Source organism: Schistocerca piceifrons, chromosome 1, assembly GCF_021461385.2.
Source record: "Schistocerca piceifrons isolate TAMUIC-IGC-003096 chromosome 1, iqSchPice1.1, whole genome shotgun sequence".
NCBI classification, from domain to species: domain Eukaryota; kingdom Metazoa; phylum Arthropoda; class Insecta; order Orthoptera; family Acrididae; genus Schistocerca; species Schistocerca piceifrons.
The window spans coordinates 777,397,265-777,412,409 of record NC_060138.1 but is presented as its reverse complement, the minus strand read 5'-3'; the positions used below and the strand labels follow the sequence as shown (position 1 = coordinate 777,412,409).

The window sequence follows — 15,145 nt, the reverse complement described above, 5'->3', positions numbered from 1 at the left end:
AGTATTGCCACAACTCGCCCTCTTTGATTGCTTGTACTTCCCCAACTCCATTTTCTTTCTTGGATGGCGGCATTTGGTGTAAAGAATATGCATAACAGAGTTGGGCAGATTTCTTTAGTAGGTAGTTTAGGTGGATGTGGAAGCAATAGTGTTGTTCTCTCTTTCTTTCATGTTTTACTAATGTAAATGTCAGAGTTCTATGATTATAATAATTGGCTTTGTGTTGAGCCCTGTGTTTTTTGTAAAATGGTGCTGAAAGCAACTTAATGCAAGTTTTCATTCAGTATATTACTAGTCAATTTTTTCAGCTTTTTCTGTCATGTGGAAAACATTGTGAAAATTTTAATGGTAACTATTCTGTGTCTTACATTGCTTTATCTTTGTTCTTTTCTAGGAGTGGGTCGTGAAAGTCTTCAGTCAGGTGCTGGCTCCGGTGTTCATAGTAGTAGTGGATTTTCATTGGGAAGGGAAGAGTCAATGTCTGAAACATCATCCTTGTTGTCTCAAGGTTCCCACACTCATATATCAGTAAACACTGAACGCCGAATGGGTGCAACTGGGAAAGCAGGTTCAGCACCAAGTCTTACCACATCAGCGTCACAGCATTTTCCTCGAGAAGAACGCCAGGGATCACTACCATTGCAGGAACCAGATGTAATTGCTAGTACAAAGGGCAATGGTAAGATATCTGATGTGAAAACAGCAGACAGTGTTGCTGTACCAGTTCCTGTGGCCCCTCCTCGACGTAAGAAGAAAGCCAAAGCTCAGGCACCCAAAACACTCAGTGTATGTACCATTATTTTTGTTTGTGTTAATTTCATTATTCATTGCATTGCACCACATATCATATCTTGATTTCAGAGTATTAGAGATAAAACATCATGGGAACAGGATAGGTCAGTTGTTTTCACTCAGTCATTTTTGAAAATCTACTGATTTAGGTAGCATGAAGTACTAGGTGACTTCACAAGCGTCAAGAGTTTTGTATGAAATTTCATTATGTCTGGCTGTTTGAGATATGCATGAGACACTTTAGTAAATATTTTTATTGTGAAGGATGTCCTTGGTGTATTACTTCATTGGTTTCTGTAACCATAAGAAAGTGAATACTGATTTCAGCACCAAGTCTTACCACATCAGCATCACAGCATTTTCCTCAAGAAATTTTGTCTCAATTTAGTATATATTCAAGTAGCTTATACAATACACAGAAAAATCAAACTTAAAGTACATGGATTCATCATTACCAAAGTGGAAATGGGTTTTTTGTGCCACACAAAGAGATGAAGTGGAGAAACCTGTTTCTGACCCAACTGCACAGAATATTTTGTGTAAGAACTCTGACAAAGTTATCACCTAACATGGAAGTCGTCGTCCTCACTGCAGGTGTGGGACCTGTGAGTGCCAAGGCTGTAGACAAGGTGTTTTGCAGGTTGGATATAATGTGGAGGAATGGAGTTGCAAATACCTGGCAAAACACAAGAGAAAATACACCTAACCCTTCTGTGTTTTAACCACAAGGTATGCTACGTACAAATGTGATGGGTGGCTACAAGATGAAACAGATTTTAGTGGACAGCCTCAAGGATATCTACCATACCTCAGTTGTATCAGGCTTATCCAAGCAAGCACAACCCTGGACTTAACAGATTCCTGATTGTTCATAGGATGAACATAGTATACAGAGAAAAATAAGATCTTTTATCCCATAGCCTGTAAGGTTCTCTAAAAGCCTTTGGTTTAGCCATACTGCTTTGGGATGTAAAGATAATGCAACATGTGGACGATGTCAACCTGCCCTTGAAACATAGACAGCAGAGGACTTAATCTAGCATTTATGCTTGCTCTAATTGTTCATTGCACATAATTTCCTGAAAGTCAAAATCTGATAGACATCAATAAGCCATTTTGCATCCAAAGATCAACTGAATTCAGCTTCTGCCATGCTTGTTTGAGCATTTTGTACTTGAATGGCCTGACTGTCCACTCTGGGAAAGGGAGAATATCCATTTCTTCAATTTTCATATTGTAAAAATACTTGAAGGTATATCTGATAGGCATTCAGTAAGTAATGCAACACACATTTTTCCCAGCCAATTTCAGTTTCAAAAATGCAGAATTTGTTGTGGGACGTTGTAGAATATTCCTTTCTCAGCCCCTATAGCTTCATGAAGCTCCAATAGGTGGCAGAGTTATATGTAGACTTCAGAATGGCATCAGTAATGGAGGTGTGTTCCAAGCAGAGAGCTGTCATTGAGCTCTTTTTTGTGGGAAACAAGATATTCAGAGGTGCTTGCAGAATGTCTACAGACAACTGGCAGTGAACAAAAGCACGTTGGGTCGTTGGGCAAAGGTTCTGTCATCATTGCAACAAGGTTACACAAACCTGTCTTATCTCTTGATTACTGGCCGGCTGCACACAGCTTTGACTCCCCCTATGTTGGAACATGTGGACACTCTCATTCGAGGTGATCGACAGATCACAATCAGACACCAGGTTGCTCACCTGGACATCTGTTGATAGTACTGACACACTTATCCACCATATGGCATACTGAAAGGTGTGTGCCTGCTGGGTTCATTGCCACCTAACAGAAGACCGTTAAGAGTTATGGAGGACCATCTGTGCAGAATTATTTGCATGTTACAAGGCTGAGCTTCACAATTTTTTGTCAAACATTGTCACAGGCAATAAAAAATGGGTTCATCAGTTTGAACCAGAAGCAAAACAGCAATCCATGGAGTGGTGTCACACCATCTCTCCTCCAAAGAAAAATTTCAAAGCTGCTTACTCAGCCAGAAAATCTTTTGGGACTCTGAATGGGCTATTCTGTTTGATGCCATCCCTCATGGTGCAATGATCCTTGAAGTGGGGCAGAGGTATAGGTAGCCTTCGAAATGGCATCTGGAACAGAGCTGCGTTCCAAGCAGAGAACTGTCATTGAGTTCTTTTTGGCAGAAAACCAAATATTCAGAGACCCTTGCAGAATGTCTACAGACAACTGACAGTGAACAAAACCATGTTGGGTCATTGGGTCAGGCGTCTGTCATCATCACAATGAGGTCACTCAAACCTTGATACGCTTGTATTGTGCTGCCCTCGGGATATTGAAGAAATGACTTCAGCTTGTTTCTCACCACAAAACACGAACAAACTTTCCTTCTCTATGACAATGCAAGGCCTCACACAAGCCTGCACATCCAAGAGGAGCCCACAAAAGTCATTGACTGTTCGTCATCATCCACACTTCAGCTCGAATCTTGTGGCTTCCGACTTCCATTTGTTTGGCATATGAATGATGTATTCCAAGGGAACCAGTACTCGGGTGATGGGAGGCTATTGATGCAGCAAGACATTGGCTACAACGTCGACCAGTAGAGTGATACCATGCGGGCATACAGGCCTTCCCAGTAACGCAGTGTAAGGCTGTTGCATTGAACGGAGATTGTTGGTAAATAGGTGAATAAAACCAACAAAAAAATGTTGCATTACTTACTGAATGCCCCTCATACAACAGTGCCATATCGTTTTAAGGTGTCAGTGCTGCGATTGCAAGCCAACAGAGTTCACGCAAGTTTAGTATAGCGTCAACTTTGGAAAAAAAAAAAGAAAAGAAAAGAACAAATTACTAGTGACAATTGTAGTCCAAGTATGGTAAGCTCATGTGATTTTAATCACCCTTATTCAGTAAAATCCAAATATACAGATTTTTTTCCTCAGTGATGCCCCATTACACTGGAGAATCATCTGCTGTGGTCTTAAAGTAGCCCACACATTATATCATAAAAGGAATTAATTAATTTCCATGATATTGCTAACATATATCCACACAAGCTATTCCTTCCTCTCCCTTCTTAAACGGGTGTTGTAGACCATTCCTTGTCCCTAACTGGTAAGTTGTTTGATGAAAGTCAATACATGTGAAGCCATAAAATTTCCCTTCTACATGGATTAGGTAAGAGACTGTTTTTTTTTCTCCCCCAATTTAGTACTTAATACAAGTTTTCTGCCAATTTTCCGTTAAATTATTTCTGAAGGAGAATCTTTGACCTTGCTAAATGCCTGTAACAGCGATTGTGACACATTAAATATTTTAGCAGCTTTCAGTGTCCGTATAGTTGTATTTGTGACTGCACTTATGACCTTTGTCATAATTTCTTCATCCCATTTCTTCCTTTTCCCTGCAGTGTATATTTTGGCTTTGTACTTGGCATCCTAGAACGAAAATGGCACATGTTAGTCCTGTTGACAAAATGGTCCAAAACTGGCTATACCCCAAATTTAGGCCATTACTACATAATTTTTGGCTAGTTACAAAATGATAGAAAACAGGTATTAAAACTAAAGGTATGCTGAAAGCTAAGATTACCCGCAACATGAGGGATTATTTGTGAACACAGAACTCTATGAAAAAATAATGTATGCATATTGGCAAAGGTTTTAAGGTAGTTGAAACTGAATTTATGCTGACCACCAGTTGCATGTGATGATGCTCTTATGTGGTGGTCTTACAGAGCAACCGATGTGGTCTGTGAGATTTTTAACTGTGTTCAAATTATTTTTGTTGTATGCAGCATTAGACGCTACCTTGCAGGAACAAAGATGTTCAGCGTAACTAAATTGATGAGTGTAGTTACATTAGCTGGTGGGAATATACCAGAAGTAACATCAGCCTGCAGATACAGAGCTGCTGCTGTAATGACCACCTCATCAGCTAGGCAAATGCACCAGGACAAGTAGCCTGTGCCCACTCCTCCCTGTGTTCAATCACAACCTGCCCACTCTGAACATTTATACTCAAACAAGAGTATACAAGAGCACTGCACTCCAGTGAGTAAGAGCAAACAAAATCCTCGATTGCAGACCTCTAATGGATGAAATTCCAGTCACTGCCTTGGTGTTTGAAAAGCACTGGTAAGCATCCAGTGTGGAGGTGGGATGCTGTAAGTTCACAATAGAATCAGTTCTGAGAAATTTAAGTACCAAGGTGTGTGCCATATGCTTAGGTAAAGATGATATCTAAAGCAATTCTCTCTCTTAGCTTTGGCATATCATTTTAGTCTTTCTTTTTAAAATGCGCTATGAGAAGTAGTGCCTCAACACAAATAGAAATGTCTAATGCTGGCACTAATATGTGAACATGGAAATGTACATGTAAAACTGCATCTGCACTCAATTCTAAATTGATTTGTGGAACTGATGAGAGAGCCATCACTCGTTGATGGCGGGAAGAGAAGTTGATGTGGATATCTCTTGGCCAATACAGCTCTATCCCCCACTGCATAGGGGCAAGGCAGCTGCCAGAGGTAAATAAAGGATTAAAAAGTAGAAAGTCACTAAACAGAAAACTGACCACTTCAGTATAGATAATGGAGGTGTGAACATAGAGGCTTTAGTAACAGGACCGTCTAGTTCTCCCAATTTGATGCAGTCACTACCACATCATAGCAAAAAAGGGAAAGCTCTCTAGAGAGACAGTAGCTACACTCCACCAACATTCAGAATTCATACAGATGTGATAAAAGGTGGAGGATGAAGTTACTGTTTGCCAATAACTCGTACCAACCCTCACTCATCACCCATAACACTCATCTAACAAAGTGTTAGTTGTATCAGTGCATGTTCCACTTGTCATACGGCTGTGCTTTGTCTGCTTAGGCACTGCAGCACGCCAACAGTCAAGTCCTCTCAGATCATAAGTCTCATTCAGTAACTACTTTATATCAGCATAGACACCAATGCACACAAAGTGCTTTGTGACTCCTCCCAACATTTGCTCCTGTGGTCAAATTTTAGATATCTACTTTTATTAGACTTGTGTCCTCCGAGTACAAGTAAAATGAAACATTTCAGTACTGCATCAGGTTGTTGTCTGCCTTATACTCCTCAAAATGATCACCTACACTTGCAGGTGCAATTTTGTGGGAAATGCTAAATTATGCAAATTCAAGTGACTGTTTCACTTTAATCCATCTAACAAAGAGAGAGCAGTATCAGAATGGCAGCTGCAAAAAATGATTGCTAATTTTGGATAAGAAAACCCTGTACATCCACCTGGCTGTTGCAGAACATCATGATAGTTTCCAGGTTTAGTGGGTCACGTGATAGAGGTCATCCACAAAGCCATGGATACATTCACTCTGAAATCTACCTCTCCTGTTCGGAGACCACCTGTTCTGTGATGGAACAGCAATTTCCAATCTGTGTTGAGAAACAGGCGGCTGGTACTGTGAAGATTCAGCAGCAGTCCATCTGCAGAAAATTGAGCAGAATTTTGGGCGACAGGGTCTAAAGCAAGGAAGTATAAGGAGAGCATAAAGAAGTTACAGTATGAGTTCCTGTGCACATCCTATGACAAGGTAAAGGGATCAGCAGAGTAAAGTTTATGGAAGAACAGAAAGAATTTCCACTCACTTTTGTATTGAATGACATCATCCTAGTTTCCATTTCTGAAAAAATAGCCCAGGCCATTGCGGAACACACTTCCTCGACCATACAGAATCCCATATCTGTTCTGCGCCTTGAAGCTGCTGAGAAGAAGAGTAAGCTGAATTCTATGTTAAACAATACTGAGTTGTACAACTGTCCATTTGCAATGGGGAAACTGAAATCAGCTCTGTAATTTGTCCACACTACCTCTCTTGAGTTAGAGAAGTTTCGGTATAGTATGTTACAATACCACACCTTGCAATCAAAAGACATACATAATGCACAAGGAAGACTCTTGAATCAGTTGTTAACTGCAATCCATAAAGATACTAGCCACTCCCAGTATGGACAGTCCCACTATGCTGGAGGTGGCTGTAGAAGTAGCCTTCCTCCAAAAGAAACATCCTGTCACGGTATTTTTCTGTATCAGGAAGGGTTATTATAGCAACTGAAGACACAATATTGTCAAACAACTTCATGAACGGTGAATTTGGGGATACCTTCCCTTCTTGTTCTTCTTGGGCAGATACTGTTTTTGTTACAATTGGAGATGTACTAAAAGACCGCTTTGTTTAAGAGAATACGGAATTGCAAGGAAGTATACTCAGTATTACATCCACAGTAAAGATTCCAGTTAAATGCTTCTTGTTCACTGATGATTTCTCAAGTTTCTGTTTGTCCACCAATCTCAGCTTTACAACACATAAACATCAGCTGATAATTAAGTGGTTGAAACAATGGGTTGAAAAATGTTTTTAAATTTTCATCAGAATAAACAATTTGTGTATAGTTTATTTGATGGCACCTTTTTCATACTTAGCCAAAATTGTGTATGAAAGATGTCAGTTTGAATTTTAGCATCCTAGTTTTGGGTCAGCTTTTTCATAATAAATTGACTTGACTGCAACATCTCAAGGAGTTGAAAGTCACTTGCCAGAAACTAATTAACAGCCTGAAGTGCCTTAGCAAATGGAACTAGGGAATGGGCCAGTCGTGTGCCCTGCAGTTTTGTAAGACATTTATTCACTTCTGACTTAGAGTTGCATTAAATATGGACCAGAAAAATAGATGTGTCTAAAGATGTTAGTCTCTGTCTGTAATGAGAACATTAAGCTAGCAGTTGGTGCTTTACAAACAAACATGGTTTCATTATATATGCAGAGGCTCGTGAGCCACCAGTCTCGACAAGGCATCATGTCCTAATGCTGAGCGATGATTTGGAGGTTTTGTCACCACCAAATTTGTTGGCAGACAACTAAATCACTAATCTACTCCTTTTTCCTGGCTCCAAGCAGGAGAACACATTTTGGATTAGAAGTGCCAGAACACAAGAAATTAAAATTTTAACTGCATTCTCTTAAATGGACAGCATGGTGATAGTATTTTACGTACTTGTGATCCAAGCAGGCAAAAACACTTGCCTACCTGTTATTCTTCCAGACAAGGTCATCAGTTTCCACGTCCCTAACACATACATGCATTTCTGAGAACTTTATGCTACCTAAAATGCACTTGGAAGGAATGAGAAATCACTGTAGCATGAAATACACTGTGTGTCCTATAATCAGTAGCGGATATATACCCAACATGGAAGAAGATTCAGAACATTTAACACTTTCTCCTGAACATACAGAGCAAAGAAAAGTAAGTACCTTTCTCATGGGTAACTAATGATAAGGATATTGGGAACAAAAACATAGTAGATACAACAGCCAAAATTCCTGTAGATAGTGCAGTGAAAATTGATCATAGACCTTTACACGGTCTTATCTTGCCAATGAAAAGAAAATTTTGTGTCAACATGTGTGCTGCTGGGAAGTGATTCTGTTAGCTGACGATTACATGGGCAAGGAATAGATTGGCCTGGCATTGAAAGACTTCAATAAAATAGCCTTCACAGTGTTTGTTAACTACTTAAACACCGAAAATTTACATGTATATGCAGTAGAAGTGAAAGAAGAACAAAGACTCAAAACTGCTGGTATCACTGTCAATAATAGTACTCCTGAATATTGCAAGAGTGATGGCAGTGTTGAAAGATAAAGTATTTGGGGGAGAAGGGACCAAGACTTCTTATGTAAGTACTTTAAAATAATAATAATAATAATAATAATAATAATAAAACTGCTGTGGCGCATGGCATCTACTACAGTGGCGCTTCTTTAGCATTTTCAATCAGTTCTGAGGCTGCAAATGCACACAGTTCACTGCAGTGGGCACTCCCTACTGGTGTTGTGTCCTGTATGCATTTGCACCCTCATGACTGACTGAAAACGCCAGAAAATAGACCATTATAAGTTTTCCACTGCAGTGAAATTCATGCACCATAGAGTTAATTAACAAAAGTTAATTTCACATTGGACACTGTTTGCACAGTAATTTGAAATGGCAGTTCATGTTGAGAAAGTACATTAACGTATTTCTGATTTAAACTGGCTGTCCGAGGTATATACCAAACAGTTCATACTGAACAGTGTGCAAATAGTAGTCGCACAACTTGGGGATTTACGCATTGCATTTTCAACATTGTTGTTCAGAATGCCAGTTGATGATGAGAAGCAACATTACACATTCAATTATTAGCTTCCTTGTCTGTGGTATGCATAACGCCGATGAGACAGTTTCATAACAGCAGCCACAAACACAGCACTACTACACTCGTGCAACACAATGACCCATGCCTTACTCGCACTACAGATTCCCTTGTTGATGTTCCATCTATCGACCTCTGCTACATTCGTGACGCTCAACTCATCTTGCTTAGCATTACAAAGAGTACTATGTTTTACAGTTTCTCATTAATCATAATTTAATACTATCATGTTTGTGGAAAAAATAATTGAAATAACATGTTAATAAATGTGCAAACATGCATCATGCATCAGAAAATGTGGTATATAACAAATTCACAAATGAAATAATGGAAACATTCAGTTGCAGACGGGCACAATTAAACAAAATCATTCTGATCCGAGCTGCCAGAGATGGGGGTCATGTATGTATGAGACTTGCTTACTTGTGTGTGTGTGTGTGTGTGTGTGTGTGTGTGTGTGTGTGTGTTGGTCTTTCTTTTTGTGATGAAGGGTGTGGGTGAAACCAGTGTGTATGAGTAATTGTGCCTGTCTGTGACTTAAGTGTCATTTTTACAGCAAATAGTGATGTATCTTTTCCTTAAATTGTTGAAATATCACAAATAGCAACTGCATGATGTATATAGAAACAAAGTTACAAGACTTACACTGTAATAAATCTCTATGATGTATGAAGGAAAGACAAAGAAAGGAAAGCAGAAAAAATAGAACAGTAGTCATAATGTAGTGGTATCTTCACAGTTGGCATTATTATAGATTGCAATCAAAAGCAGTGTGGGCTTGTAAATTGCATACTCATGTTCAGACAAAAGAAAGTATGTCAGTCTATTTTCTTATGTGGATTATGCGATGTGGATTGCCGCTGGCTGGGCGGAGAATGTAACTCCAGTAACCCCAGGTTCATTTCAGAGGAGCAGGGAAGTTAAAAGGTAAAGAACATTTAGCCAGTTAGTGTCCACTCTGGCATTGTCTTGGAATAGAAGAGAGCTCAACTTTGCTGTTAATGATTTGACCTTTTTCAATGTGAACCCATTGATTGTTGCTATATCAGCAATAAGGCAACAGTAAAATTTAAATAACAAAAATTTCTCATATTCTGGACCTGGGGCTCCTGCCACTGAAAGAATTCACCACAGGTGAAATCAGCAACCTAATTGGGACCTTACATCTAAGTGCAACAAGAGTTTAATTTTATGTAACAATTCAAATCATGAAATGTGGCTACTGTTGTTAAGTACCAAGCAGTATACACAGTTGGTGACACAAAATGGTGACCGTGTTACAGGGGTAGCCAAAGCTGGTTTCAGAGAAAGTGTCAAGGAGTACAAGGAACTGGAACATTTGCATGACAGTTCATATTTACAAGTCAGTTTTTAATATTAATGAAGGGAAGGAATGATTAACTTCAAGTGTCATTGGAGGAAGTGAGGGAACCAGTGTGATTTGTAATATAACAAGGGTCGTGTGACATTGAGAGGCTTCCTCATCAGGCAGCATGCAAACATAATGTCCTGTGTCCTTACAGTGACTGAGTAACTACCAGAATGGCACCATTTGGTTGCCAACCTGATAATAAGGCAGATTTAAAGCTCATCACAGAATTTTGAAACATAAAGGTTTTGTTTTAACTGTAAGCAGGGAGTATTGATGCATCTTAACTAAAATTTATTTAGAACTTGGTAGTCTTACTGATTACATCCTCTAAGTAATGTTGTAATTCAAGTATCTACCACAGTCAGTCAGAAAATGAAGGCCCAGGTATACAATGACCAACAAACGTCTTTGATATAAAACAAAATTTTCCTTATTGGAAATCAGTTTTAAAACTTGGAAATCAATTTTAAAACAGTCATGAACAAAATAATTTTTCTGGTTTGAACACAGAATTGTACTTCAGCGGAAGGCCTGTCATAGGTGAAAATCAAAGTTCTGAATAGAAGAGCTGAATCAGAAGTCCTGATGGGACTGGTCAAAGTTCACAACATTAAATTTTCTAAGTCCAGCAAAGTCAATTTTAAAGACAAACACAGAAATATTAAAAGTCTGTTGGTCAGTCACCATGTTGGGGCCACATCTTCTTCTGGAAGCCCGCGTTAGAGGGTGTAGAGGTAGCTTTGCAGTGATCTCCTGATTGTGGAAATGCAACAACATTCAGTTCCTGGCCCAGAAAGCCCACTCAGTTTGGACTGGCTTTTCAGGACTCATGCACTGGCCTTAGTATAGCCCTCAATGCCAGGATACAGTTGGTCTTGCTTCCTGTCACATGGCTGGTATAAGAAAGAGGTCCATGGGGCCAGCGACCTTTGCAGGCACTTAGGTTTCCATCTGTTGGCCATAAGTAGCGTGGCATTCATCAAGTGTTAACTTGGCATTCCTCAAGTGTTAACTTCTAGGAAGCCAGCTGCCTGCATAAATTGGATGTAATGTGTGTTGCTGGTAGCGAAAGCATAAACCCACAATGCAGCAGTAACTGTATATAATGGAGCAAAGAAAAGTTACAAAACTGAAAATATATTAATGTGCAGAAGGCACCAACTCAATTACTTGGTTAAATATTTCTAAAATTCAACCAGAATGATAAATGAAATTAAATAACTTTAACTGAACAAAGAATTGAGTGACACAACTGCAAAATATGCTTCTAAATGTGCCTTACAGACAAATAATAACTTATTTAGAATAAACACCTGAAGTGTGATTCTTCCATCCATATTTATGTTATCACAACTGTAAGGTAATTAGATTAAGTTAAACTTAATAGAAAGATTGAAAAATAAAATATGGCAGTAAAACATCATCAAATAAATTAGTACTAACAGTAGTAAAAGATTGTTGCTTGAATCAGTCACAAAAGTATGCAACATGCAAGACAAATACAAAGTAACAGTTTCGGTTAAATAAAACAGTTCTAGGTGAGATTAAAAGAGATTACAAAATTATTATTCATATCTAAAATAAAATTTGTCATTAACTGTGTGTTTCATCTTGGTACAATCCATTGGGACGGGGAAAACACTTGTGATCAGTTGGAGATGCCATATGCAGTAGACTAAATCACTTGTGTATGTAAGCCAGTATAAAGTCTTGCTCATTATCAGAATAGCAAACAGGCAGGCAGGAGGTCACTGAAATTATGTTAACTAAGATACCGTGTTTGTGAAATGCTGTAATATGTAGTGTGACATGTTGCTGTTCTTGTGTGATCAACTGATCCAAGGACTGCAGCAATTCTTTGTTTTTAATATCTTGAAGAACTGATAATACAGGATGTGTACTGAGAAAGAAATTAAATTTTGATAGGAATAACAGAAATTGTTCGATAGTAACTTTCAGAGTTTCTTTCAGTTGTGAGGAGAACTCAATACCAGGTCAAAGGATATTGCAATATCACAGTGGGACACTCTGAATAAAAGTCTGCTATTGTTCAGAGGCGAAAGATTCTTGTCTGGAATGTAGCCTTATATGGAAGTGAAACATGAGTGATAAGCAGTTCTCTGACACGGGGTGCTATAGAAGGATCCTGGGAAGAAAAGATAATGACACAATTTGGCTTAAAGAAGGGTTGGTCTATAGAACAATTCTGAGGCATCAAGGAGCTGCCAATATAGTATTGAAGGGGTGGTGTGGTGGGGGGGGGGGGGGGGGGAGCTATAAAAGCTGTAGAGGGAGACAAAGGGATGAATAAAGTAATCAGGTTATAATATATGTAGATTGCAATATGTATTTGGAGAAGAGGAGACTTGCACAGCATAGACTGGTGTATAAAACTGCATCATATCAATCATTAGATTGGTCTCAACAGCAACAACTCAGTATCTATGTGGAGTGAACACCAACTGAAATCATAATGTGATATGGGTCAACATATGACCACCTGGTTCTTATGCAGTAGAACAAAGGTAACTGAAATTCGACTCAGACAGAGACATGTTACTTTCCACCAACATTAGTGAAATTTGACAAAGGGAGGTGTTAGTGTATAAAGTTAATTGTTACAAACATAGTTTAAGCTATCTGGTAACTCTGTAATTCTCCAGCAGACAAAGCGGTGTGTGCTTATTGATCACTGGTTATAATTAAGTAGTCCTTTGTTTGCCAGGCTGTCTACTTGTGATTATATTCCAGAGAATAGGCAAGGTGGAAAACTTATATCCTCCTCGGTTTAGACAAGAGATAGGTATCCACAAGTGAATAATAAGTTTGTGGTAATCATGGGTCTGCTTCACAGTAATGAATTTATAATACAGTTGCAAAAAGTTAGAACTGAGGGGATACGTCACTTGAAGAGTGGGGCGTAAGTGTGTTGAAATATTTGTAAGGGTACGCTAATATATCCCACTTGGGTGGGCAGGGAGTTAAGGGTGTAGAATATGGTGTGTAATACTAGGAATATCATTAAAGCTACAATCACATTACTGTGTTACTTTTGAATAGCATCCATATCGTGAGTTATTGTGGCGTATTGAGATAGCAGGTGGATGTTGACCAATCATATGTATTGTGTGACCAATCATATTTGTTGCATATAAGGCAATAAAATTTCTTGAATATGTTTCAAGCATATAGTATTATGTGTGATAGTAGATTGTGTGTGTTCAACTAAGTTAAATGTTTAAATGTTTGTTTGAATTTCCATTTTCACCAGGAGGCACTTTATGATCATGGGTGCCAAATAAGAACTGTAAGGCAACATCTCTAGCATTAAACCAGGCTTGCTTGGTGCGTACAAGGGGAACTATTTCTGGTAGGCGACATAGCTGCACCTTCAGTCAACCCACAATCTAGTTTATTTCTTGTACTGTGTGAAAGGTATTTGAGCTTCCAAGTCTCATCAGTGCCAGATCCAGTCCATATAACTGCTGGGACAGTTATCGTAAAGTCATGACAAATCAACTACAGTGATTACTTCAGTAAAATGCTGTGTGAATATAATGTTGGAGGTGTGCTCAAATAACACTCCCAACAATGATGGATTAATTTCCAGAAGTGGCTGAGTATAACACAAGGCAAGTTACAATGTAGTCATTACTAAATGAAGAGGTGATGTTCTGTGTCACTCACTTCCAGCTGATCCATGAGTAGTGTGCATAGTGCACTGAAGCTACTGTGCTGGATACTGATTGGTTGTCTAAAATGCCAAGCGTCATTAGTTACGATGCCTGATATGTGCTACTGCCAGTACCTTCCGTAAACTTACAAAATATTGTTAGGAATTTTGCTAGATCAAACAAAGTAACACACAAAAATCAAATAGAGATACAAATTAATGAACTCAATATTATTATGTAAAATAAGAAACTCTGAGTAACTTCAGACATAAGAAAAATAAAACCTTATCGTTGGACAATAAAAGAAATGACCAGAGCTAATAGGGTACTTTTGGTAATAGTCAGTGTTTTGGAAAAATCAATTGGCAGTGTTGTATTTTCCAGCACAGACAGTGTTCTTCTTAAAAAAAAGTCTTGCATTGTTGTAATGATAGCAAAGAACAAGCAAATATATGCATTATGACATATCTTAGCCTCAAAGAAGTACAAGAAATGTTCTGAATTCACAGTACGGTGACAAAAGCAAAAGTTGTGGATGGAGAAGAATGCAGGTAATATCAGAAATTAATGTGACAAATAGTGCATAGGAAGTCAAATAAACTCATACAGTTTCCATATCATTCTTCAGGGGTCAGGCTTAAAAGCTTCCTTCAGATAAGAGTGTAGTTTCCAGCAGTAGAACTATACTCTTAGGGAGCCAGATTCCTTTTGCATAAAATTTCATCATAGCCAACCCTCCACATTCTGGACTGTTGACCAGGCTGATCGAAACTCAGAGCATATCTGTGTGATTGATCGTACAAAAGCATGCATGTTTACAAAAGGGATTAGATGAGGTATATGATGTGCTGTATAGGCAAGATTATTTATAAACTCGAGGCAAACTTTCTCGTGAAGAAACATATCTGCAGTGGAAATGGATAAAAAAAAAAAGAAATGGGTGCTAATATATATGTGATGTGTGCCCTGGAAACATACATAAAACTAGAAAAGGAAACAACAGTAACTGCAGAACTTCTTTATTCCAGTGGCAAACAGTCTACAAAAGATGGTGAATTGTGTCACAAATATGTACT

The 15,145-nt window shown here is 38.6% G+C and overlaps 1 protein-coding gene across 1 annotated transcript in view; it reads left to right on the top strand.

Moving 5' to 3' along the window:
* LOC124712650 (WD repeat-containing protein 44) overlaps positions 1-15,145 on the top strand; it is a 161,051-nt gene that overhangs the window by 94,133 nt on the left and 51,773 nt on the right. Inside the window, exon 4 of the mRNA XM_047242888.1 lies at positions 395-786. Within this exon, the coding sequence (XP_047098844.1) occupies positions 395-786 (392 nt within the window). The remainder of the gene's footprint in view (positions 1-394; positions 787-15,145) is intronic.